Source organism: Rhinolophus hipposideros (genome assembly GCF_964194185.1).
Source record: "Rhinolophus hipposideros genome assembly, chromosome: 18".
NCBI lineage: Eukaryota > Metazoa > Chordata > Mammalia > Chiroptera > Rhinolophidae > Rhinolophus > Rhinolophus hipposideros.
This window is the reverse complement of record NC_138064.1, coordinates 32999165-33025001: the sequence shown is the minus strand read 5'-3', so window position 1 is coordinate 33025001 and position 25837 is coordinate 32999165. Positions and strand designations below refer to the sequence as shown.

At 39.3% G+C, this 25837-nt stretch overlaps 1 protein-coding gene across 1 annotated transcript in view; it reads left to right on the top strand.

Moving 5' to 3' along the window:
• Positions 1-25837, top strand: part of VPS50 (VPS50 subunit of EARP/GARPII complex) — a 137481-nt gene that overhangs the window by 6661 nt on the left and 104983 nt on the right. The window contains exon 2 of the mRNA XM_081079868.1: positions 15501-15569. Coding sequence (XP_080935994.1) covers positions 15501-15569 — 69 coding nt within the window. The remainder of the gene's footprint in view (positions 1-15500; positions 15570-25837) is intronic.

Below are 25837 nucleotides of genomic sequence, written 5' to 3'. Positions count from 1 at the left end.
CCAGTACTATGCTGTTTCGATTACTGTAGCCTTGTAGCATAATTTGCTATCAGGTATTGTTATATCTCCCACTTTCTTATTTCTTTCTTATTTCTTATTTCTTATATAAGAAATGCTTTCTTATTTCTCAAGATTGCTAAGGCTATCTGGGGTCTTTTATGGTCCCATATAAATTTTAGGATTATATGTTCTATTTCTGTGAAAAACGTCGTTGGTAGTTTGATAGGAATTGCATTGAATATGTATTTTGCCTTAGGTGGTATGGACATTTTAACTATATTAATTCTTCCTATCCATGAACATTTGTATCTTCTTTCATTGTTTTCTTCAGTGTCTTATAATTTTCTGAGTACAGATCTTTTACTTCTTTGGTTAAATTTATTCCCAGGTATTTTATAGTCTTTGGAGCAATTACAAATGGGATTTTTTTTAAAATTTCTCCTTCTGAAGTTTTATTATTGGTATATAAAAATGCAACTGATTTCTGAATATTAATTTTGTATCCTGCTACTTTACTAAATTCATTTATCAGCTCTAATAGTTTCTTGGTTGAGTCTTTTGGGTTCTCTATATATAGTATGTCATCTGCATATAATGAAAATTTTACTTCCTCCTTACCAATTTGGTTGCTTTTTATTTTTTTTTTCTTGTTTGATTGCTGTGACTAGAACTTCATTATGTTGAACACTAGAACAGCATTATGTTGAATAGAAGTGGAGAAAGTGGACAGCCTTGCCTTGTTCCTGATCTTAAGGGGAATGGTTTTAACTTTTCCCCATTGAGTGTTATGTTGGCTGTTGGTTTATCATATATGGCCTTTATTATGTTGAGATATGATCCCTCTATTCCCACTTTCTTACGGGTTTTCATCATAAATGGCTGCTAGATTTTGTCAAATGCTTTTTCTGCATCTATTGATATGATCATATAATTTTTATTTTTCATTTTGTTGATGTGGTGTATCACATTAATTGGTTTGCGGATGTTGAACCACCCTTGCATACCAGGGATGAATTCCACTTGATCATGGTGTACGATCTTTTTAATGTGTTGCTAAATTTTGTTCACTAATATTTTGTTCAGGATTTTTGTATCTATGTTTATTAGAGATATCTGCCTCTAGTTTTCTTTTTTTGTAGTGTTTTTGTCTGATTTTGGGATCAGGGTGAAAGTGGCCTTGTAAAAAGTGTTTGGGAGCCTTCCTTCCTTCTGGATTTTTTTGGAAGAGCTTGAGGAGAATACGTGATAATTCTTTTTTGAATGTTTTGTAAAATTCACCTGTAAAGCCATCTGGTCCAGGGCTTTTGTTTGTTGGGAGATTGTTGATTACTGATTCAATTTCCCTGGTAGTAATAAGTCTATTCAGGTTTTCTATTTCTTCTTGAGTTAGCTTTGGTAGGTTGTATGCTTCTAGAAAATTGTCCATTTCTTCCAGATTGTCAGATTTGTTGGCATATAGTTGCTCATAGTCATTTCTTATTTTTTTTTGTATTTCTGTGGTATCTTTTGTCACTTCTCCTCTGTCATTTCTGATTTTGTTAATTTGGGTCCTCACTCTCTTTTTTTACATGAGTCTGGCTAAAGGTTTGTCGATTTCGTTTGTCTTCTCTAAAAACCAACTCTTAATATTCATTGATTTTTTGTGTTGTTTTTCTGGTTTGTATTTCATTTATTTCTGCTCTGATATTTATTATCTTCTTCCTTGTACTCCCTTTGGGCTTATTTTGCTGTTCTTTTTCCAGATCCCTTAAGTGTGAAGATAAACTGTTGATTAGTGATTTTTCTTGTTTCTTTAGATAGGCCTGCGATGTTATGAATTTCCCTCGTAGGACTGCTTTCACTGCATCCCATAGATTTTGGGTTGTTGTGTTTCCATTTCAGTTTGTCTCGAGATATCTTTTGATTTCTTCCTTTATCTCATGGTTGACCCATTCATTATTTAGTCACGTGTTATTCAGTCTCCATGAATTGGTGTGTCTTCCATTTTTTTTCCTGTAGTTCATTTCTGATTTCATAGCACTGTGGTCAGAGAAGACAATTGGTATGATTTCAGTTTTCTTAAATTTATCAAGACTTGTTTTGTGGCCTAACATATGGTCTACCTTAGAAAATGTTCCACGTGTGCTTGAGAAGAACGTGTATTCTGCAGCTTTAGGGTAAAATGCTCTGAATATATCAATTAAATCCAAGTGGTCCAATGTGTCATTTAAGGCCCTTGTTTCCATATTGATTTTCTGTCTGGAAGACCTGTCCCTTGTTGTCAGAGGTGTGTTGAAGTCATCTACTATGATAGTGTTACTGTTGATCTCAGTCTTTATGTCAGTCAGTATCTGTTTTATGTATTTAGGTGCTTCTATGTTGGGTGTATAGATGTTTACTAGGGTTATATCCTCTTGTTGGATCGATCCCTTTATTATTATATAGTGCCCATCTTTGTCTTTTAGTATATTCTTCATTTTAAAATGTATTGCAACTCCAGCTTTTTTCTCATTGCCATTTGCATGAAATATCTTACTCCAACCCTTCAGTTTTAGCCTGTGTGTGTCTTTTGATCTGAGGTGAGTCTCTTGTACACAGCATATACAAGGGTCTTGCTTTCTTATCCAGTCAGCCACCCTATGCCTTTTGATTGGAGCATTTAATCCGTTTACATTTAAAGTGATTATTGATAGGTGCATAGTTATTGCCATTTTTAAAATTTTTAGTTAGATTGTTTTCATCTTTCTTCTGTTTACAGAAGCAATTTCAATATTTCCTGCAATGCTGGCTTGGTGGTAATAAATTCCTTTAGCTTATTCTTTTCTGGGAAACTTTTTATCTCTCCTTCACTTTTAAATGATAGCCTTGCTGGATAACACAATCTAGGTTGTAGGCCTTTGTTTTTCATCACTTTAAATACCTCTGCCACTTCCTTCTGTCCTGCAAAGTTTCTGTAGAAAAGTGATTTGGTAGTCTTATAGGAGTTCCCTTGTATGTAACCTGCTGTCTTTCTCTTGCTGCTTTTAGGATTCTCTCTTTGTCTTTAAGCTTTGCCATTTTAACTATAATGTGTCTTGGTGTGGACCTGTTTCGGTTTATTGTGGTTGGAACTCTCTGCACTTTCTGTGCTTGTATGTTGGTTTCCTTCACCAGTTAGGGAAGTTTTTGGACATTATTACTTCAAATATGTTCACGATCCCTTGCTTTCTCTCTTCACCTGCTGGTATTCCTTTGATGCGCATGTTATTGAGCTTTATGTTATCCCAGAGATCTCTTAAACCATTTTCATTGTTTTCTATTCTTTTTTCTTTTTGTTGTTCCATTTGGGTGATCTCTGCTAACTTGTCTTCTAAATCGTTGATTCGATCCTCTGCCTCATTTAATCTGCTGATAATTCCTGCAAGTGTGTTCTTTATTTCAATTATTGTATTCTTTAGTTCTAACTGGTTGTTCTTTATGATTTCTCTATCTTTTCTTAGGTCGTCACTAAGCTCCTTAAACATTGTTATAAACAGTGTTCTGAACTCTGTCTCTGATAGATTGGTTACCTCTATTTCATTTGGTTCCAATTCTGCAGGTTTCTTCTGTTCTTTTATTTGGGACATGTTTCTGTGTTTCTCCATTCTGGCTGACTCTCTGTGTTTGCTTCGATGTTAGGTAAATCCCCGAGGGTTCTTGGTTTTTGCTGGGTGATCTTATGTAGTATGTTTCCTTTATATTTGAATTGCACCACTTCCCTATTCTGTGTGTGTTCTCCAAAGGTGACCCTTGTTTTGTATGTATTCTCCCGTTAAAGTTGAGTTTTAATTGCTTTTGGCTTGTCAGTAGGTGGGATTGACTCCTAAGCTGTCTAGCTGTGAGCAGTGGCTCCGCCCACCTTGGATGAGCTGCTGAATGAGGATTGACCACCCAGATGAGGCTTGTTCCCTATAGGCTCTTGTGATTATAGAGAATTCCCTCTGGTGTGTCACTTGTAGGTCAAACCTGGTATTACTCTTGTTTTGTCTGGAGTTGGCCTCGGGGTATGTTGTAGGGCACTAGTGATGGAGGAGCATGTAGTGATGTAATACTTGAACTTAATTGGCACAACTCTGCACCTTTGCATGTTGTACCCTGGGCAATTTCAGAACAAAACAAATCAACAACCACAACAACAACAAAGACAAAAACAAATACACTCATATGTAAAAACAACTGATAACCCACACTCAACACAAGCAAAAATGTCAAAAATGCAGAAAAAGCAACGCAGAAAAATGGAAAGAAGTAGGAAACTTAGGGCAGGGAAGAGAAAAAAGTAAAGAAGAGAGAGAGGGGGTAAAATGCATATATATGTATATATGTATATATATGTATATATATATATATACATATATATATATATATATATATATATATATATATATATATATATATATATATGCTAAAAATGATAGTTATACAACAACAACAAAAAAAGCAGTGCCAGTCTTGGCTTAAGCCCACCAAACAATCTCCAGGTTGTTCTCTTTTGCACAGAGTCCTCTGCATCTTGTGGAGGCTGAGCCGGCCAGCTGGCACTCACAGTGATCCTGGCACTGCAGTTCTAAATGAGTGGGGCTATGGGGTGTGGTTGGTAGTGTTTACAAAGTCAGTGCAGAGTCTGCTCTCGCCTGTACATATGCGTACCACAGCCAGCCCTGTGCCCAGGTCTGCTGAGTCTTAGGCACCTCTTCTGTAGGTTTGGGGGGAGGTGGAAGGGGAGTGGAGGGCTCATGATTTCTGAGCTGCGAAGGCACTGAGATGCCTCTGCCGTCTGCTATTCACCCTGCATGTGTCTCTGCAGCTGTAATTGTCTTGTTACAGCAGCCCAGAAAAGGTTGGGGGCTGGGAAGGGAAGTGTCTGCCATCTCCCAGCCCATCAGTGTCACATTCTTCCCAGCCTCTGCCCTAGGTCACAGTTACAAAGTGGCTTTTTCCAGGTCCTGAGCACTACAGCTCCTCTGTCATCTGACACTACTCTTTGGTTCAGGGACCAGCTTGAGACTCTGGAAGGGCGGGGGTAGGATTGCTGTGGGAGAGTGGGGAAAAGGCCCAGGTATGGCTTTTGATTTTTTGTTTGACCTAGGTCCCAGCTGGAGATCTCTGCTGAGGTTACTGCCTCAAACACGGGATGCGCTGCTCTCTTGGCAGGAGAGATCAGCTGTGGGACGCAGAGAAAGAGCCCATCTCCTGGTTCTTGTGATCTCTGTTCTGTGTCCTGGGACCCCCACGTCTCTGCAGCCGTGGATGTGGGCCGCGTCTCCACTCCGCTCCCTTCCTTCTTCCCCTGCTCGCCCAGTTTACCCACGTTTGAGTAATCCTTGTACGAGCCTCTTAGCTGTTCTGTGTGATGAGCATAGAGTCCTTTGGTGGGTTATACATGTTCAATTTGTGGTAAGTTCCAGAGGAGAACTCAAGAAGACCACCTGCTGTGGCCATTCCTCTAGACTCCATTCTTTGATTCAGCTGAGCTGGTGGTAGAATCTAGTGCTTGATGAGGATTGTGCTGAATGGAGTGTTAAGCTATGGGGTTTATTCCCACTCCGTGCTTCAGCACACTTCAGGGAAATGTTCCATTCTCACCAATAATGTGACCCAACCATGCTCTGACCTCTAAGAAGAATGGGATGTGGGGCTGTTGGGAGCTCATGTCACTTTGAAGATACACATCCTTCGACAGTGCTGGAATCATGGGAAAGAGACGTCCTATTTCCGTCCCGGTGCTGATGGGATATGATGTCATCCTGTGGCGGTTGGTGGCTATCTCGCTTTCATAAAGGGAAAGACCACCTGAGAATGAGGCAGCACAGAGGGAAGGAGGCAAAGCCAACAGGTCAGGGCAGATGATTCCTGTTGACATCATTGAGCACGCAGGAAGGAGAATCTCTCACAGAAGCCCCTGTGGACTTCCTGTAATATCTCATTGGCCAAAACTGGGTCATCAGTCCTTGCCTCATCCATTAGCTAGCAGGGGGGTGGGAGAAGGGAGTGGTTTCCATAACCGGTTTGGACCAACTGTGATTCCTTCAACTTGAGCATCCACAGGAAGTAGGCAGCATGTGTGCTATGTGAGCAAGCAACACCATCCTGCCACAAAGGAGACATGGACAAGGGAGCTGAGGGTTCAAAGCCAAGGAAACAGAAGACCAAGAGGGTACAACATGCAAAGGTGCAGAGTTGTGCCAATGAAGTCCAAGTATTACATCACTACACGCTCCTCAAACTGGAGGATGCAAAACAAGAGGACCCAATACATCTTTCTGAAGCAAGACATTTATTGAAAGGTTTGGAAAACCAAGTACTTTAATAAGAATATCCCCTCCACACAGAGCAGGGGAGGGAAGAAGGGTCCCGGGAAAAACAGCCCAGTCTCTGAAGTTTCACCCAGCTGGGGGCCGAAGTGGTGGACCTGCAGCAATGGTGGTCCCTCCTCCTGTCTCCCAGGGAGCTCCAGGCTGTCCTCCAAGGAGGTCCTTCTGAAGGCCCCAGCCATGCCGGATGCCACGCGATGCCAGATACCCTGGCTGGGAATCCCACGCAGAGACGCCGTGGCACGGTTTACATCTCCATTGTCTGCTGGACCAAGTCCTCTCTCCCACGGCTCCTTGGACGCACCATGTGCATTTCTTGTACTGCTGCCGCCTGCAGTTTGCGTCCAGCCTCTGGCCGATCTCCCCCACCGCGTGCTCAGGCTCCCTGGTCCTCAGCTTCACCCCGTTCAGCCTTTAAAATGCAGGGAGCCAGGCTTGAGCTCCCCGGAGTCTTGTTATAACCCTGACTTTGCTGTCCAGGGTCTAAAGGGGCTTTTCCTGGCTCCGTTTACAGTGCCCCTTCTTGGGCGGCAGACAGAACATCTTCCGAAAAAAATTCAAGCACCCCCTAAACACCTGCCGCCGGCCCAGTTTGATTTTTTCTGCGTTTCCACTGCTGCTGGTGGTGCTGTGGCTGGACAGAGAGTCCCCAGGGTGACATTGGGGGCCTGGACTAAGGATGGTGCTGGAAACAGGGCTGCGCTCGGTGGTGGTGTTCCTGGACCCTGGTCTGTGCTCAGGAACTGATCTGTGCTCGGGAGTGGCAGTCCTGGAGCCTGATCTTTCCTCAGGAGTGGCAGTCCTGGAGTCCTGGCTGGGCTCGACAGTGGAGGACACAGGAGTGGCAGGTTTGGAGCCCCAGCTGTGCTCCAGTATGGAGGTCCTGGAGCCCCAGCAGTGCTTGGGTGTGGAGGGCCCGGGAGTGGTAGTGCTGGATCCTCGGCTGGGCTCAGGAGTGGCGGTCCTGGAGTCTGATCTTTCCTCAGGAGTGGCGGTCCTGGAGTCTGACGTTTGCTCGAGAGTGGCGATCCTGGAGTCCTGGCTGTGCTCGGGAGTAGAGGTCCTGGAGCCCCAGCAGTACTTGGGAGGGGAGGGCTCAGGGGTGGCGTTCCTAGACTCCCGGCTGGGCTCAGGAATGGCGTTCCTGGAGCCTGATCTTTCTTCAGGAGTGGCGGTCCTGGAGTCCTGGCTGTGCTCGGGAGTAGAGGTCCTGGAGCCCCAGCAGTACTTGGGAGGGAAGGGCTTAGGGATGACGTTCCTAGACTCCCGGCTGGGCTCAGGAATGGCGTTCCTGGAGCCTGATCTTTCTTCAGGAGTGGCGGTCCTGGAGTCCTGGCTGTGTTCGGGAGTAGAGGTCCTGGAGCCACAGCAGTACTTGGGAGGGAAGGGCTTAGGGATGACGTTCCTAGACTCCCGGCTGGGCTCAGGAATGGCGGTCTTGGATCCTGGGCTGGATGGAGGTGGGGTGGCACTGGACTCAGAGATGGTTATTCTGTACTCCTGGATGTGTGTAGGACCGGCAGACTCTTGGGCCTTCTGCCCTGGCTCCACAGGCTGCTGCTCTGCTTGCTGGCAACCGGACCAGTCGGATTGAACCTCCTGGGCTGGGGAGGGGCTGCTGCTCTGGATCTCAGGAGGATGGAAGGGCTTAACCTTTATGGTACGCTGCTGGAATTTTAAGTGTTTTCTGTATAAGATGTAGTATGTGGCCAGGATGTTATTGTAGGTTTTATTTGATAGTGTGTTCTTGATGTCTTCACTACAAAAGCCCATATTTACCATTTCTTCTATCACCGAGGTGTCTATTACTTCACTGGGTGGCTCAACGTACGGCTTCAGTTCTTCCTCTTCGCCCATGTTGAGCCAGGGGTCTGGCATGATGTCCTTCAGGTTGTTTCTCTGCTCAGGGTTGAGGTTCAGCAGCTTTTGGAGGAGGTTTGCCACCTGAGTGGATAGGTAGGTTGGCACCACATACCGCCCGCCGCCTATCTTCATCATCACATGTAGCCAGCTCGGTCCATCGAAAGCCACGGTGTTCGTCAGCATCTCATAGAGCAGTGTGCCCAGGCTCCAGATGTCCGCGGCTCGGCCGTCGTATGTTTCGCCCAGGAACAGCTCTGGGGCTATATAATAGACACTGCCACAAAAGGTGCGGAGTTGCTGGATGTTGGAGGGGGCGCCCAGTCCAAAGTCTGCCAGCGTGGCGTGCATGCGCGCGTCCAGCAGCACGTTCTCCGGCTTCAGGTCCCGGTGCGCCACGCCCTTCTCGTGGCAGTAGTGCACGGCCGACACCAGCTGCCGGAAGACGCCGCGCGCCGTGGGCTCCGCCATGCGGCCGTGCTCGCGGAGGTGGCCCAGCAGGTCCCCTCCGGGCACGAACTCCAGGACTAGGTAGAGGCAATCCGCCGAGATGATGACGTGGAAGAGCTGGACGATGTTAGGATGGCGCAGGCCTGCCATGCAGCGGACCTCTTGCAGGAGAGCGCTGCGCCTGTCGTCGGAGACACGTTCTTTGATGATTTTCACAGCCACCTTCGTCTGCGTGAGGATGTGCATGCCCGCCACTATGTTGGCAAAGGTGCCCTCGCCGATGGATCCATTGAGCTCGTAATGGGCCGTGTGGGGCTCCCGGTCCACGGGGATGTCTGTGAAGTCACGTGACATGGTGACCCGCGAGCTACACTCACTGACACTAACTACTCTCTCCAACGGTGCCAACGAGCAGTAACTGCACTGACTCCGCTGCCTAAATATACTAACTGTATCGACAATATACTAAGTGTGCTAATAAACAGTAACTATGCTAACTACACTGACTAAATGTAATAACTGTACTAACAATACTAAGTAATAATACTAACTAAACAAATGAGACCAAGGAAACAAGAGGGAAGGGAAAAAATAAAATGGGGGTGGGGGGGAACAAGGCGAAAACAAGCTACAAGGTCCAAGTCCAACAGGTCACCACAAATCAGCTTCCTGGGCTATAACGGACAGAAAGCTCAGCCCAGCCAGGGCCTTATATAGCAGCTCTGGGTAATTTCATCACACTGGTGCTTTATGAGCTCAGAGCCAGAAACTGACCAGATATGGCTAAGGATGAACTACAGTAGTTCTCTCAGTTTTGGGTTTCAAGACCTCTTTACTCTGAGAAAGGGGGGACCCCGAAGAAATTTTTGTGTATGTGGGATATTAAAGACTGATATTTACTTTATTAGAATTTAAACTCTGTAGGATGCTTTAAAACGAAAAAAAAAAAGTGTATTAGAATGTTTTTCCAGGGATGGATAGTGTTGCATTTTGAAAAGCCCTTAAGATGATTTGTTTCCACTCCCTCAGCCAAGAAATGGTGCTGCCCTTTGAGAAGCACTACTTGGGTGTATAATAAAGTAAGTTTTTATGTAAAATGATCATTTTAAAGGTATCTACAAGCAATTGTTCTTAAAACCACCTTGTGCTTGTTATTACCAAAGCTTAGCTGAGTAGTTCCCTCAGAAAATACTTTCAGGTGTGTATTCATTTTGGATACCTTCAGGTTTGTTGTTGTTGTTGTTGTTTTTTTTTTTTTAAATAAATGGAACCTTGTTAAAAGTGAATTTGCTTCCAAAAGTGGCTACTTCATAGGCATAAAATTGGCTGGGCTCAAGGGAATCAGATTGGAATAATGCTAGGGACACAAACTCTACCAATTTTCACTATTGATTCAATCCAGTTAGTTGTTTGCATAATTTCAGTTTCACAATTCCAGAAGTAAGTGTTGCTATTTTTCACTAATTAGTAAATTGCCATATGTCAATGTTTGATACATTGTTTAGAACAGATTTTTTGTCAACTTTTGTGTCAGTTTAAAATAATCTACTTCAAATCATGGGAAAATCGTGAATATTTACTGATATATTGGATCTGATCTCAGTTTTCTTGAAGAGATACTTTTTTTTCTTTAAGCTCTGCCTGATCCACTGTACTGAAGCTCCATAGCTGAAACGTTTTAAAACTAAACCATTAGGTCTCTCGGAATATACCTCCCATCTTTCTCCCTTAGCAGCACACAAAATGGAATGAAAGAAACATCTTGGAATTATTATAATTCAATGCGCTTCGATAACTTATTTGTGCCATATTTATTTCAAGTGTGTTTTTGTTCTTAAAATTCATCCATTTAATTTTGTCTTCCTCACCAGCTCCCAGACGCCATTATCTTTCCATTAGTGAATTCTGATGCACCTCTTCCTTTAGTTTTTGATCTGTCGTGAGCCTTTTATTATCGGTGGTGTTTTGGGTCCTACAGAATGCCCCTCCCCATCTCCCCACACACTCAGGATTTATAGGGACACTCATTGATACTGAGATATTCTGAAAAATACTTCTATTCTAATTGATACCTGCAAAGGTACCAAATTGGACTGCCATGGTTCCTGAAAGCAGAGTAACTTACAACTGTAAAGCCTCCTTTTATCTGTTGTTGGAATGTTGTATGCTTCTAGAAAATTGTCTGTTTCTTCCAGATTGATTAATTTGTTGGCTCATAGTGATTTCTTAATTTTCTTTTGTATTTTTGTGGTGTCTGTTGGCACTTCTCTTTCATTTCTGATTTTATCAATTTGGGCCCTCTCTTTCTTTGTTTTGATGAGTTTGTCTAAAGGTATGTCAATTTTATCTTCTCGAAAATCTGGATCTTGGACTCATTGATCTTTTACATTTTTTTTTTTGTCTTTATTTCATTTATTTCTGTTGTGATCTAACTCTCTCTTTGTACTCCCATTCGGCTTATTTTGCTGTTCTTTGTCCAGATCCCTTAAGTGTAAGAATAAACTGTTGATTTGTGATTTTTCTTTTTTCTTTAGGCAGGCCTGCATTGCTATGAATTTCCCTCTTAGGACTGCTTTCGCTGTATCCCATAGATTTGGGGTTGTTGTGTTTCCATTTTCATTTGTCTCGAGATATCTTTTGATTTTTTCCTTTATCTCATTGTTGACCCATTCATTATTTAGTCATGTGTTATTCAGCCTCCATGTGTTTGTGTGTCTTCCAGTTTTTTTCCTGTAGTTCATTTCTGATTTCATAGCATTGTGATCAGAGAAGACAATTGGTATGATTTCAATTTTCTTAAATTTATCAAGACTTGTTTTGTGGCCTAACATATGGTCTACCTTAGAAAATGTTCCACGTGTGCTTGAGAAGAACGTGTATTCTGCAGCTTTGGGGTGAAATGCTCTGAAAATATCGATTAAATCCAACTGATCAAATGTGTCATTTAAGGCCCTTGTTTCCATATTGATTTTCTGTCTGGAAGACCTGTCCCTTGTGTGTTGATGGTGTGTTGAAGTCCCCTACTATGATAGTGTTACTGTTGATCTCTGTCTTTATGTCAGTCAGTATCTGTTTTATGTATTTAGGTGCTCCCATGTTGGGTGTATAGATGTTTACAAGGGTTATATCCTCTTGTCGGATCGATCCCTTTATTATTATTATATAGTGCCCATCTTTGTCTTTTAATATATTCTTCATTTTAAAGTGTATTTTGTCAGATATATGTACTGCAACTCCAGCTTTTTTCTCATTTCCATTTGCATGAAATATCTTACTCCAACCCTTCACTTTCAGCCTGTGTGTGTCTTTTGATCTGAGGTGAGAGTCTTGTACACAGCATATACAAGGGTCTTGCTTTCTTATCCACTCAGCCACCCTGTGCCTTTTGATTGGAGCATTTAATCCTTTTACATTTAAAGTGATTATTGATAGGTGCATAGTTATTGCCATTTTTAAAATTTGTAGTTAGATTGTTTTCATCTTTCTTCTGTTTACAGAAGCAATTTCCTGCAATGCTGGCTTGGTGGTAATAAATTCCTTTAGCTTATTCTTTTCTGGGAAGCTCTTTATCTCTCCTTCAATTTCAAATGGTAGCCTTTCTGGATAAAGCAATCTAGGTTGTAGGCCTTTGTGAGGTATCACTTTGAGTATCTCCTGCCACTCCCTCCTGGCCTTCAATGTTTCTGTAGAAGTCATTTGATAGTCTTATGGGAATTCCCTTGTATTAACCCTTGTATTAACTGTCTTTTTTTTGCTGCTTTTAGGATTCTCTCTTTGTCTTTAAGCTTTGCCATTTTAACTATAATGTGTCTTGGTGTGGACCTGTTTGGGTTTATCCTGGTTGGAACTCCCTGCACTTCCTGGGCTTGTATGTTGGTTTCCTTCATCAGGGTAGGGAAGTTTTCAGACATTATTACTTCAAATATGTTCTCAATCCCTTGCTTCCTCTCGTCACCTTCTCGTATTCCTATGATGCGCACGCATGTTGTTGCGCTTCATGTTATCTCAGAGGTCTCTTAAACCATCTTCATTGTTTTTTCTTTTTTTTTCTTTCTGTTATTCTGTTTGGGTGATCCTCTGCTTCATCTAACCTGTTGTTAATTCCTTCAAGTGAGTTCTTTGTTTCAGTAATTGTGTTCTTTAGTTCTAACTGGTTGTTCATTAGGATTTCTACATCCTTCTTTATGTTGTCTCTAAGTTCTTTAAACATTCTTATCATCCGTGTTCTGAACTCTGTCTCTGATAGGTTGGTTACCTCTGTTTCATTTGGTTCCAATTCTGGAGGTTTCTTCTGTTCTTTTATTTGGGACATGTTTCTTTGTTTCCCCATTCTAGCTGACTCTCTGTTTGCTTCGATGTATTAGGTAGATCCCCTAGAGTTCTTATTTCTTGCTGGGTTATCTTATGTAGTATGTGTCCTTTATATTTGACTTGCACTACTTCGTTGGTCTTCTCTGCATAAGCTCGAAAGGTGACTCTTGTGTATATTGTCCTGTTAAAGAAGATCTTTAATTGCTTTTCTCTTGTGAGCAGGTGAGGTTAACTCCTAGCCTGATTAGTTGTGAGACTTGGCTCTGCCCACTGCAGGGTGCTCTGCTGTGTGAGGGTTGACCACTTAAATGTGGTTTGGCCTCCATGGGCTCTTGTGCCTGCAGAGAATTCCCTCTGGGTGTGTCACTTGTAGGTCAAACCCAGTAGTACTCTGGTTTGGTCTGGAGTTGGCCTCTGGGTGTGTTGACTCTTGTGCCTCTTAAGCTGGGCCCTCCTGGCTTTTGTATTCTCTGTTCCGTCCTGGGATCCCCTGTGTCTCTGCAGCTGTGGATGCGGGCCACGTTCCCACAGCCGCAGATGGGGGCCGAGACTCCACTCTGCTCCCTTCCCTTTTACCCTGCTCGCCCAATTTGCCCACCTTCAAGTAATCCTTGCATGAGTCTCTTAGCTGTTTTGTGTGATGAGCAGAGAGTCCTTTGATGGGTTATAGATGTCCCGTTTGTGATAAGATCCGGAGGAGAACTCAAAAAGTGTGCCCCGCTGCCACCATTCCCATGATGTCATCTAAAAAGGTATTTTAAGGGTTGTTGTGATTGTGAGTCAAATGAGGAAGTGTTACTCCTGTCCATGTATATGTATCTGTGTATATATGTGTATGTATGTAATGTATGTAGTTTAGTTCTCTAAGCCAACCTTGCCTTCTCTACCACTTTTGATACTTTGCTTTCATGGTGACCCTTAGTGAGAAATTGGGACGAGGAAGAACCAACACACATGAGTAGATACATACTTTTATTTCCTCACTCATTGTAAGGCAGTAAACCTCATTAAGCTTCTCTTATTCCACCAGAATTCCCTGGAAACTTCATTTTAAATGCAATTGCGAGTTCCCATGGGAACAATATTCTAATTAGTTGGACTTCTGCTGAAAAATTTTCTAATGTCTTTGGTGTTTACTCTGTTCCTGGAACGTTGCTAGTGGCAAATCACACTTGGTTTCTCCCTTATCTTGGGACTTCCAGTCTAGGAGAGAAAGAGACATTTACCATTTAAAATTTCCCGACTGTGGTGGAAGTGTTGTGTTGGAAAATGTATTGGTGGGTTTCTAAAACGTTAGTGGTTATGAGTCACCTGGGTTGCTTGTTAAAGTGCAGTTCCTGGTTCTAATCCAGATTTACCTATTCATTACATCCGTGGTGGGGCCCAGGAATCTTGTTTAAAGAATTCTCCGGGTGAGGTTGATGGAGGCGATCCATGGACAATACTGAGAAATAGTGTGTTCTTTGAAGCATAGGGATTTAGAAAGACTGCATAAAGGAGTTCATTCTGAAAGGAGGGTATTGGCTTCTTTAGAGGGAGGTGTGAGGGGAGAGAGGGAGAGAGAGAGAACACTGGGTGGAGTATTCTGGGGGTAATGGAAGACTTGGGGGTGATGCAGAGTAACTTGTCATAAAAGTTGTAGATCTGACTGGTAGTATTATATAATAGGAAAGATATAATAACACCTCTAAAATTTAAAAATGAGGAAGTTCTGCTCTAAGCCTCAAGTATTCAATCTAAGTGTACCATATATTTTGATTCCTAAGGGCACCAAAGGACCAATATAGGGCACCTAAAGGATGAAAACTTGACTGTAGCATAAATTTCTCCTCAAATTCATGTACCAGCTAATTTTGCTTACAGACTATTATTGTAGGGACTTTAGGTGTCTGCTGTGAATAGCCTATTTTTAAAAAGACGCTTTTAAAGAAAAATTTAAATTGCTAACTTCTTTTTGTCTTGATAACTTTCCCTGACACAAATGAGACTGTCCGAATCTCTCAGTTGATGTGACTATAGAAAGTACCGGGTACCAAAGAGGTAAAGAACTTGTGGGAAGCAGTGAGATGTGAGACTCAAGTCTCAATTATGCAGTATAAATTAGGTGCATTGGTGAGAAATAATCAGGTAAAATCAAGGGATTCCTTACATATTAATTAAGCAATTAGTATTATTTAGAAATCTTTGATTTGCTCAGTTGAATCATAATACTTGGACGCTTTTACCAGGTGAATTTGGTAATGATTAATAGATTAAGGGCTTTTATAGAATGCTTTTTGTCACTCAAGTTTCTTTTCTTTTGGTTATTTTTGGTTATTTTTAAATCATGGTTAAGTTAGACTTCAACCATTAGTTATGAAGGTGCCATATGATACTTTTATTTTAAGTACATCTTTACTTGGTTTAATAATAGTATTGAGTGACAGGTTTTCAGTGTATGTTCTGTGTATTTTAAAGCAGGAAAATTTCTATTTTTAAAATGGTGATTTCTGGTTTAGTAGGTTCTGTCATATTATGGTTCTGCAGCAAAATTAAAGTTCTTTCTATGTTTTGTTTTTTGTTTTTAAGGGTCTGAAAAGCCCTCCGGAGAGCCTCAGTGACCTTGGTGCCATTGAGAATCTCCGCGTCCCTGGAAAGGTATTGATCTACATGTGTGAGCCACACTTTTCACTTCCTTAAGAAAACATTATTGTCTTTGGATAACAATTGATTCACAGAAGATTTTCCTTCCCACAGGCAAATGGCTGTTACGATAAGCAGGGTAAATTTGTATAGTACAGTAGGTTTGGGACTTGTCTTTGCTTCCATTACTTATTGGGATGCAGTATAATTCATTATAGTTAATCAGAAAACATGAAATTGATAAATTTAGAGTTTATTATTGCATCAAATTCTTAGCCTGAAAGCAGTTATATAGATGAAACGTATTGACTTATCTGCTGTGATTTGGAGAAATCAAATAAAATACTTTTATACTGTAAGGCATTTTATACTCTGAGGCAAAAATCATACTTAATTTTGTTTTTGTTACGGAGCAGAGATTTTTGAATAAGTAGCTAAAGCATAACTTATGCTAAATTGTAGATATCTTAGATTTTAATCCCCTGATATTCATGTGAATTTAGTTTACAAATTTAATAGGTGTTTGAAAGCAAGCTGGCTTCCCCTCAGGAGAATTATTAACCATTGTTAAATAAAGAAATTCCTGCTGGTTCTCACTGGGGCCTTTGCCACTGGAGCTGCATCTGTGAATAGCAGCTCCATTGCAGATCAAAGCCTGTTCTTCTGAATATCTGCTTTTGTGATTTTCATTTTGAGGATCAGATTTGAAACTGCTGTTTGTTTTCTGTGGCTGGCATCTTAATACATAGGGCTTGTTTCTCTTGATCAGCAGTCAGGAAGCCTCTTGTCACACGTCAGTGTCAGCTGCTTAGGAGGAGAATTTCTTTGAGGTGCCTTACCTCCTAAGTGAATTTTATATTCACTGCTTAGCCTTCATTTTAGGTCAGACCCAAACATATCCTCCAAATATAACATTCTAGCCAACCCTTTTGCAGGAAATGGCTCAGACAAAAGCCTTTTTAAGAGGCATTTTGAATAGTTTTATATAACGTTATAAAAGATTATTGAATGTGATAAAATTGGGAACTAAGAGATAACCGTACATCCTAATTGACAAATAATTCTCTTTATTTCTTTGATTTAAGAAAAAAAGCTTATTGTGCCTTATGAACATGACTTGAATTAGATTGCATTTGATGTTTCAGAGGCACTGTAAAATTGATGAGTGAGCCTCTTTAATGTAATACATGAATGTATTGCCTAAGACCTTTCTCTTATCTTTACACCATGAGTCGTGATGTTTTTCCAGTAGTGGGTTGGCTGTAAATTTATGATGATCTCATTAGATGGTGTTCTTACTGAGCCTCCACCTTAGCTCCGTCAGTGACCAGTGGTGTGTACTTTTCAGATGACTGGCTCCAGGTAGAGAGACAAGTCTGGGACCACAGTGTCAGCAAATGTAAATGGGTAGGTGAAGGTTAAGCCTGGGCTGCGTCTAAAATAGCTACAAATTAGTCTAAGTTATGCTTTCGCTGCTTATTTAGTGAGTTGACACATTAAGAAGCTAAGTTAGCTAAATTGTGAAAGTTAAAAGTAAAATCAGTATTAATGCTCTAAGCTTAAATTTAGCCTTATAGTGAGAAAGTTTTATAAGCTTCTTGTGCCTATTTGTTTTCTCCTGTAAATCACTAGTGCTGCAGGGTGAGCCGAGTTGCTCCTCCTACTCTGGGTGAATTTGAGAACTTCAGAGTTGCTGGGTCCAGAGAGTGGCAAAGCTCCAGACTAAGTTTACTATGGGTGCAGTTTGCAGTCAGTCCTGAAATTAAGAGTTAAGAGGACTCATGTTCAGAAATTTCGAATACCGCATAGTGTAGGGGAGGGGGAAATCTCTCCCCTTTCCTCTTGGTTCTTCTAGCTCATCCAATTATCAAATTTACATGAGACAGATCAATGGGAGAAAACAACCAAATTTATGATGTATGTGCACACGAGGTTCTGTAAGAATATGGGACCAGGGGACAAATTGGGCAGTTGAGGCTTACATGGCATCTTGAGCCAAGCAGAAAGGGGAGTAGTGGTTTGAGACTTCAAAGGGCAGGAAGGCAGTTCACCTAGAGATGAAAAAGCAGATGTTTGGTAAATAGGTGTTTGGCCGTTTTAACAATGGGACACAGAGAGGACTTTGGGCCTTGCTAGCTTCTTCCTTATCTGTCATGTACTAATTCATAGTAAACTAAGTCATATATATTGACAGCTCCCTTCCTTAAGCAGGTCCTCTATCTAAATTCTTTTCAGCAGTTAGGGGGAAGGTCAAAGTTTCTGAGTCTTTCATTTCTTAAAAATAACCAGCTTAAAATAATCAGTATCCCAGAGAGACATACTTTAGGGTGGCAAATTCTGCTCCCCCTCAGTAGCTTGGTATATCTTGAATGTTGAGTATTCTTCACAACTCAGATATTACCTTATAGTTAGGTCATATTGTATTTATTTTTAATTTTAAACTTTTTATTAGATTCTCTGAACTTACGCATCTTATAACTAGAAGTTTGTACTCTCTGACCAACATCTCCTCATTTCCCCTAGCCACCATTCTGGTCTTTGTTTCCATGAGTTGCTTTTGCAGATTCCACATATAAATGAGATCATACAGTATTTGTCTTTTTCTGTCTGACTTATTTTACTTAATATCATGCACTCAGCGTCCATTCATGTTGTTGCAAATGGCAGGATTTCCTTCTATCTCATGGCTAAATAATATTCATTGTGTGTGTATGTGTGTGTGCAATTTTTTTTTAAATCCATTCATTAATTGACTGACACTGAAAATGGGGGTGTAGATATCTCTTCAAGATCCCGTTTTATCTCCTGTGGATAAATACTTAGAAATGGCATTGCTGGATCATATGGTAGTTCTATTTTTAATTTTTTGAGAGACCTCCATGCTGTTTCCCTACTGGCTGTGCTGGTTTACGTCACCGCCAGCAGTGCTCAAGGGGTCCCTTTTCTCCACACCCGAGCCAGGGCTTGTTATCGCTTGTCTTTTTGAAAGTAGCCATTCTAGCAGGTGTATGAGGTGTGAGACCAGAGGTAGTATTAACCTTGACTGTGTTGTTGTTGTTGTTTTTGGTAACTTATTCTGTTTGGTACCTGTTTCTGCTTATATTTTCTGTTCACAATCTATATTTTTTATTAAAGTAAAGGTTATTTTGAAATAATCATTTCAAATTAATCTTTTATATTTTGTTGAAGTATTGTTTAATAATTTGAAAAACAAATAAACATCATGTGTCTGAAGCCATTAAAGTTCAGGTCCTCAAGAACTAGCTGCAACATTAATTTTAAAGCAATTATATAAAAATAAATCATTTAAAATATGTATCATCACTAATCATCAGAGAAATGCAAATGAAAACCACAGAGAGATAGCACCTCACACCTCACACCTGTTCTAATGGGTTTTATCAAAACGACATGAGGTAACAAATGTTGGGGAGAATGTGGAGAATAGGGAGCCCTCATACACTGTTGGTGGCAATGTAAATTGGTGCAGCCGCTATGGAAAACAGTGTGGACGTTCCTTCCAAATTAAAAATAGAGCTACCATATGATCTAGCAATTTTAATTCTAGGTATTTATCTGAAGAAAATGAAAACACTAACTCAAGGAAGTATATTCACACCTATGTTCTTTGCAGCATTTACAGTTGCTAACGTATGGAAATAACCTGTCTATCTATGGATGAATGGATTTAAAAAATGTGGTATATATACACAATGGAATATTATTTAGTCATAAAAAAGAATAAAATATTTCCATTTGCAGCAACACAGATGGACCTCAAGGGTATGATGCTTAGTGAAATAAGTCAGGCAGAGAAAGATAAATATTGTATGATCTCACTTATTCATGGAATATAAAAACAACAATAAAACCCCAAAAACCAAAGCTCAAAAATACAGATTGCAAATTGGTGGTTGTCAGAGGTGAGGGGTGGGGGGCTGAAATGGGAAATGGGTAAAGGGAGTGAAAAGGTCCAAACTGCCAGTTATAAAATAAGTAAGTCATGGGATGTGATGTACAGCATGGCACCTACCGTGTTTCCCCGAAAATAAGACCTAGTTGGACCATGGGCTCTGATGCGTCTTTTGGAGCAAAAATTAATAATAATTATAGTAAAATAAGACTGGGTCTTATATATTATAGTGATAATTATAGTAAAATAAGACTGGGTCTTATATAATATAATGTAAGATTGGGTGTTATATTAATTTTTGATCCCAAAGATGCATTAGAACTGATGGTCTGGCTAGGTCTTATTTTCTGGGAAATATGGTATATAAATTATGAGTGGGAAGAAACCTTAGAAATCATCTAGTTTTTTTTATAGACAAGATGACACGGTATCCCATTTTAAGAGATGTGACTCAAATAACCCATATATTGAAAATTTGGAATTTTGGTAGAGAAAAATAATATAGAAAAGTAAAAAAGAAAATTAGGATTCCATATAAAACTTGCTATAGGGTAGGAAAGTTTGTGACAGATTTCAAAAACTTAGCTTATATAGTTCAGAGCCAAGGTCGGTGGTGACCAAATTTGCTGCACATTAGAATTGCCAGTACCCAGGCCATACCCCATTCTAATTAAATCACAGTGTGTGGGATGGAGCCAGGTCTCTAGTGTTTAGAGATCCCCACGTTATTCAAATGTAGAGCCACAATTTTTGTGGGGAAAAGTAGAATGAAGAGTTAGTTAGTGATGACCTAAAATTTTATTCCTGGGAAATAGATTCTGTTATATTTCAAATTAAGGAGATTTTTCATGCAGAGGTAAGGGTATAAGAAATTAATCTAGGTAGTATTTACAGACTAAATTTGTTAACCATTTAAAGAAATATACACTTTTTGAAATATGTGAAAGGTTTTTACTTAATCAGCTACAAGAATTATGAACAAAATTTGTTATAGTATATAACAACAGCAGTAGCCACATGTTTAGTAGTTACAGAACTTACTAGAACTGTATTTGAGAGTATTTGTTAAATCTTGATTAAAAACATAAAAATATCAGTATTCATAACCTTTTAACTCTACATCTATCTTTAAACACTTTCTATAGTGGTTGTATAGCATATAGTTACCTATTTCAAGAAAGTACTCATTAATATTGTTTTGTGAATTTTTATTGAAATACTGCCTCCTGATATTATTCTTTAAAGATAAGGTTTCTTTTTAAAGCCTTGACTTTATTAACTTATAAATACAAATAGGACTGGGCTATGTTTACTATTATATGATTGGTTTAGCTATGCCTTTGATTTTTTTTCATTAGAGAAAAGTATAGGGGAAAAGGGACAAAAGACATGTCTTGCATTCAAAACTGGAAACTATGTTTTTCTAAATATAAGAAAGTGTTTTTGTCGACTTAATTCATTCTACAAATATTTATTAGTATTTGCCTATTCTGTAGCATTTTTACTTTATAACATTCTGGGAGTTTGGGCAGAATGTTTTCTAGCACTTAAAATACTTCTGTGAACCAAGATAAATGGATTTGACTTTACTTCTTAGCATCTATGAAAAGAATCCTAAAACCATACATTAATTACAGAGCTTTGTTTTCAGAATTTTACCACGATGTGAATAAAGTGTGATGGTGTCCCCGCGAAGAGGGTTGTGGGGAGCACAGGGTTAAGAAAAGACAGTAGCCATGATTAGAGTTTAGGAGGGGCCAAGGGACCTGCAGCCTCAAGGACTGGGCTGGGGTGCCTAATCGGCTTACACATTAACTTTTATTAATTTGTTAGGTGTGGATAAAGCTTGTCAATCACAAGATCCGTGAATCCTATACATCATAATAGGAAACTGATTCAAGCCAGTCACCCTTGCCTGCAGGCGGCTGAACCATAAGTCTCAGGATGTATGTACTCCCCCAAAGGACAAAACCTTCATGCATATGAATAGATGGAGAGCCCACCACTGGATCTCTTCCCGTGCAGGTTGTGGGAAGGAATGCAGCCAGAGGCAGAGCCTCTCCTTAGCCAGAGGAAGGTGGGGGGCTGTGCCCACCTCTATGAACCCCATGGGTACTCCTGTTGGTCCCCACTCGCTGTGCCTCGATTGAGTTGTCTCCTCCCCCCCCACCCCCCCCAGGGGAATCTTACTCGTCATTGGCTGACCAGCCATCTTTTTGGGACCAAACAGAGACATAAGGTGCAAACACAAAGGTGAAGCAAGGTTTCTGAAAGGATCTGTCCCACAAACTCTCCTTTCTTTAGGGGCAAATACATGGAGACAGATGGGTAGGCTGCTGCATGGCCACATGATGGAATAAGAGCTATTAGGTTGGCGCACAAGTAACTGCGATTTTTGCAATTATTTTTAACTTTTTAAACCGCAATTACTTGTGCACCAACCTAATAGGTTCTAATAATGACTTTAAATATTCAATTATTAAAGGGAAGTCATTTTAATTGCTTTCTGACTCAGTCTCCTCATCTGTGAAAAGATGTGATTAGGCTAGATGATTTTTAAGTGCCCTTTTAGCCCTATTTTATATTTTCTATATTGAAATATTTGTAGGAGAGATATGATATAAAATATATATTCAAAAAAATATACTGAGCAGTTCTGTAGGAGATGAGTCTGCGTATTGGTATCTGTATTAAACAGAATAGTATTGACGTTTATGATTTGGAGACTTTTGATTTTAGTAATTGGGATTAAAAACTTTCAGTTTAGGATTATGTATCATTAAAAAAGATGTCTTCCGAAGGTGGTATCAAGAGTGTCTGTAACTATGGATCTGCAAAATTGTTTAGTTTTTTTCTTAGTCACTCATGACTACCAATAAATACTTCTAATTATGATTATAATCATAATTATCAAATTATAATTGTGATTATAATTATAATTGTGATTATAATTATCAGCTATGTTGTTTTTAACCATTAATGAAATTATGCTTCTCTTGGCTTCAGATGCTTTAAGATAGCCTTTTTTTTTATAGCAAATCATAAAAGATCATTCATGTAGTGCATTGGGCAGTCATGTATTGAGCTGTAGTTACTAAGTTTTGAAGATGCAAAGAGGTGTAATATTGTTGAGGTGTAATATCTCAACCTATGTGGGAGTGACAAGCAGAAATAGGTAATTGCAGAGTAGTGTAAGGACAATAGAGGTCTGTATAAACGTAGGCACAGTGGGAGCACAACTAGGGGAGGAGGAGGAGTATGTAGAAGTGAGTGCAGGGTCTTCTAGAGTTGACGATTCATTTGTTTTAGAAGGATAACTAGTGTACAGGTAGATTTTTGAGTGGAAAGATCGGATACTAGGATACTGATTAAGAAGAAGATAAGAACGTGAAATTTAGGAAGGGGAGAAGGGTCAAATTTTTGAGAGACATTTTAAAAGCAGAATTTAGGACTGAGGATTTTATTGGATGTCAAAAGTGAAAGAATTGGAAGACTGGTTTTTAGACAGTGGGATTGACGGTGCTGTGATGTTTCTTTTCTCAGAATTAAATGGTATTTCTTTTTGAGAGAGAGGTTCTGATGAGACGTTTGAATCCCAAAAGGAAAACAAAATTAAGATGGACACAGTGGATTTTTCTCTCTGTACGCCAGTGTGTGATTTGGCTTTTCTTTAGCATTAACTTCCAAATGGACAGGCACGTGCCAAAGAACACGATGGTGTTCACTGAAGCTGAGACATTTTTAATGACAGCTTTTAAAAAAATGTATTTGATGTCTCTAAAGCTATTATCTTTAATGTTTTCCTTTTCATAGAAATGAATTTAGGAAAATACTTGTTAAAATGTAATTATAGAATGAGAGAAGTAACTAAAAAAATATTTGGCAGAGTATCAAATATGAAATTTTCGCTTTCTGATTTTGTGTTTTTAGTACATGTTAACTCAGTACAATTGTATGAATAAAATCAGTTTTTATTCATGATCTATTTCTTTAAAAACAAATTTGTGTATATTTGGAATGCTACTATTGTATAGAATTTATTAAAACGCATTATTTTTATCACATATGTATGTTATAAAGCTGGAATAAAATGCCGCTTTCCTAATCTTTTAAAGATAAAAATTCATAAATCACTTTGCTGAAACTTTTAAAAACTGTAACCTCACCAGTGTTCCACTAGATGGCACTGAAAGCCTGAAGAAAAACAGCGTAAGCTTTAAAAGCTATTTAAAACACTCAAACAAACTGATGAACCGGCTGTTTTGATGGATTATTATTGTCGTTCTAGTGGGATTTTAAGAAAATTTGCCAATTCCCCACGTAATCAGACATCTGGCAATTCATTACAAACTTATATGGTATATGTATGGCTTTAGGGGATCTGTGATCTTGAGTCCTTATTTCATTTGGAAACAGAAAACCTATTTTTGTTCAGTGATTTATTATTTTTATAATGCTGATTGAGTATTGAAAACTTCATGTTTCTGTTCTTCCTTTTAGTTCTGCATAGATTTTGGTAGCTAAACTTTCTTTTGCTCTTAATTAGAGCTCTAATATGATGTTAACTTTTATAAGACTATGATTTCCATCTTTAGAATTTATTACAACAGAACAGATTTTTTTTGTGTTGACTGATGAAGAAATGCAAACAGAAAAGAAAAAAGCTTCTGATAAAATTTATTTTGGTAAACCCAGATTCATATTATACAAATGTAAAATTTCTTCCTTTTCTCCCCTACTTCCTCCAAACACAATTCATTCTTCTATTCAGGTGTGTAATCTGAACTGTGGTCTAATAAAGCTAAGCACAGAAATGTAAGTTGGTTTGCATTTCATATTTGATTCCATAAATTTTCCGTGGGATTTTTAAAACCTGACCTGTGAAATGAAGATTTTTGCAGACATCTTTTTGTTTGCATAAAAAGCTACTAATTTTAAGTTTCCAAGCTGTTCTGTGGGTTTAAAAATTAGGTTAAATTGCTTTTCAAAATTAAAGAGAGCATTGTGTTTAATAATGGTAAGGAGAACTGTTAAGTTGTTATAGCTAACTTTTTACATTTATAGAAGTGAATAGAATTGAATGTCCTGAACTTGGGTTGGTGTTTTTAATAGTGTGGTATTTTGTGTAATTTCAAAGAAGTGGTTAAATGCAAAATTGGTAGTCATTTTTTTCCCCCACTCTTAAACTTGAATACATTCCCTTAAGATATAAGCTCTTAAGTGGGAAATTGCTTTGTAAAGTTATAGCCTAGTTTCTTAGAAATCATAAATATTCTGGAAACGTTTTATATAACACCTTATACTCGAGGGCTCCAATTGTTTTATAGACTTGAGTCCTCAGTTCTCATAAAACCTTTTGTTATGTTGAGAGGAAAAAAGGCTTGGTTAGAATCAAAGATGTTGACTTAAATTTCTGATTGTTTTTCTTCATTTTTCATCAAGTTACATTTATGACGTGCATTTTTATATGTATGTTCATGTAGCTTTATCTCAGAGATGATCAAAATAGAAAAATAGGCTAGGTAGTATTATATGCAACCTTATCGTGTATTGTGACTGCTGTAAAAGACAGTCTCTGCAATATTGAATAACTTTCTTGTTGTCCACCACTTTCCTAAAATAATCCTGCTTGGTTTATTATGTTAAGAATATATTGTATATTTATGCTTTTTTGATATACCACCTGTCACAGTGTTAAAGATATTGTATTTTTAGTAAAGGAAAAATATAATTCTAGCGTATATAAAAACATATTAGATTAAAAAAATCTCAATTGTTGCATTTTATTGCCTCTCAGTGTACATGCATGCTCTCCCCCATGAAATTTTTCTACCCTGCCAGAAGCTACTCTCTGTTGCTTACCCTGTTGTATGCTTTCACACCATGATATTTTTACTCATGCTTTATTTTATTTGTAACCTTGTTCCCCCAGTTTCTCAAAGTTGAAATTTACCTGTTCCCATATTCTGTAAATGCCACCTCTTCCCTCAGATGTGAACTCAACTATCCGTTGATTCCCTTTGTTTTGTCTGTATCTCCCTTAAGTTCTGCTTTGCATTGTTATTGTTTATTCATCTGATCTCCTGATTACTTTAGCAACTATTTGAGGGAAAAGCTATATTTCACTCATCTTTGTTTCTGTATGACCTAGTGTGGAGAATTTTTATGTTCTGGGAATTTAAAAAAATTGTTAAATTGAAATATATGACTTGACTGGGAAAGGTAAGGTAATAGAGCTTTGAAGGTAGGCAAGTTATTTCCTAATGATGGTATGGAAGAGAGATTTGATTTGTACTTCTTTGCTAAAGGAACTTTTGGTTTTAGCCCCTTTATAATTTATTACTTCAATTGTAGTTTTTCTCCAGCTTTA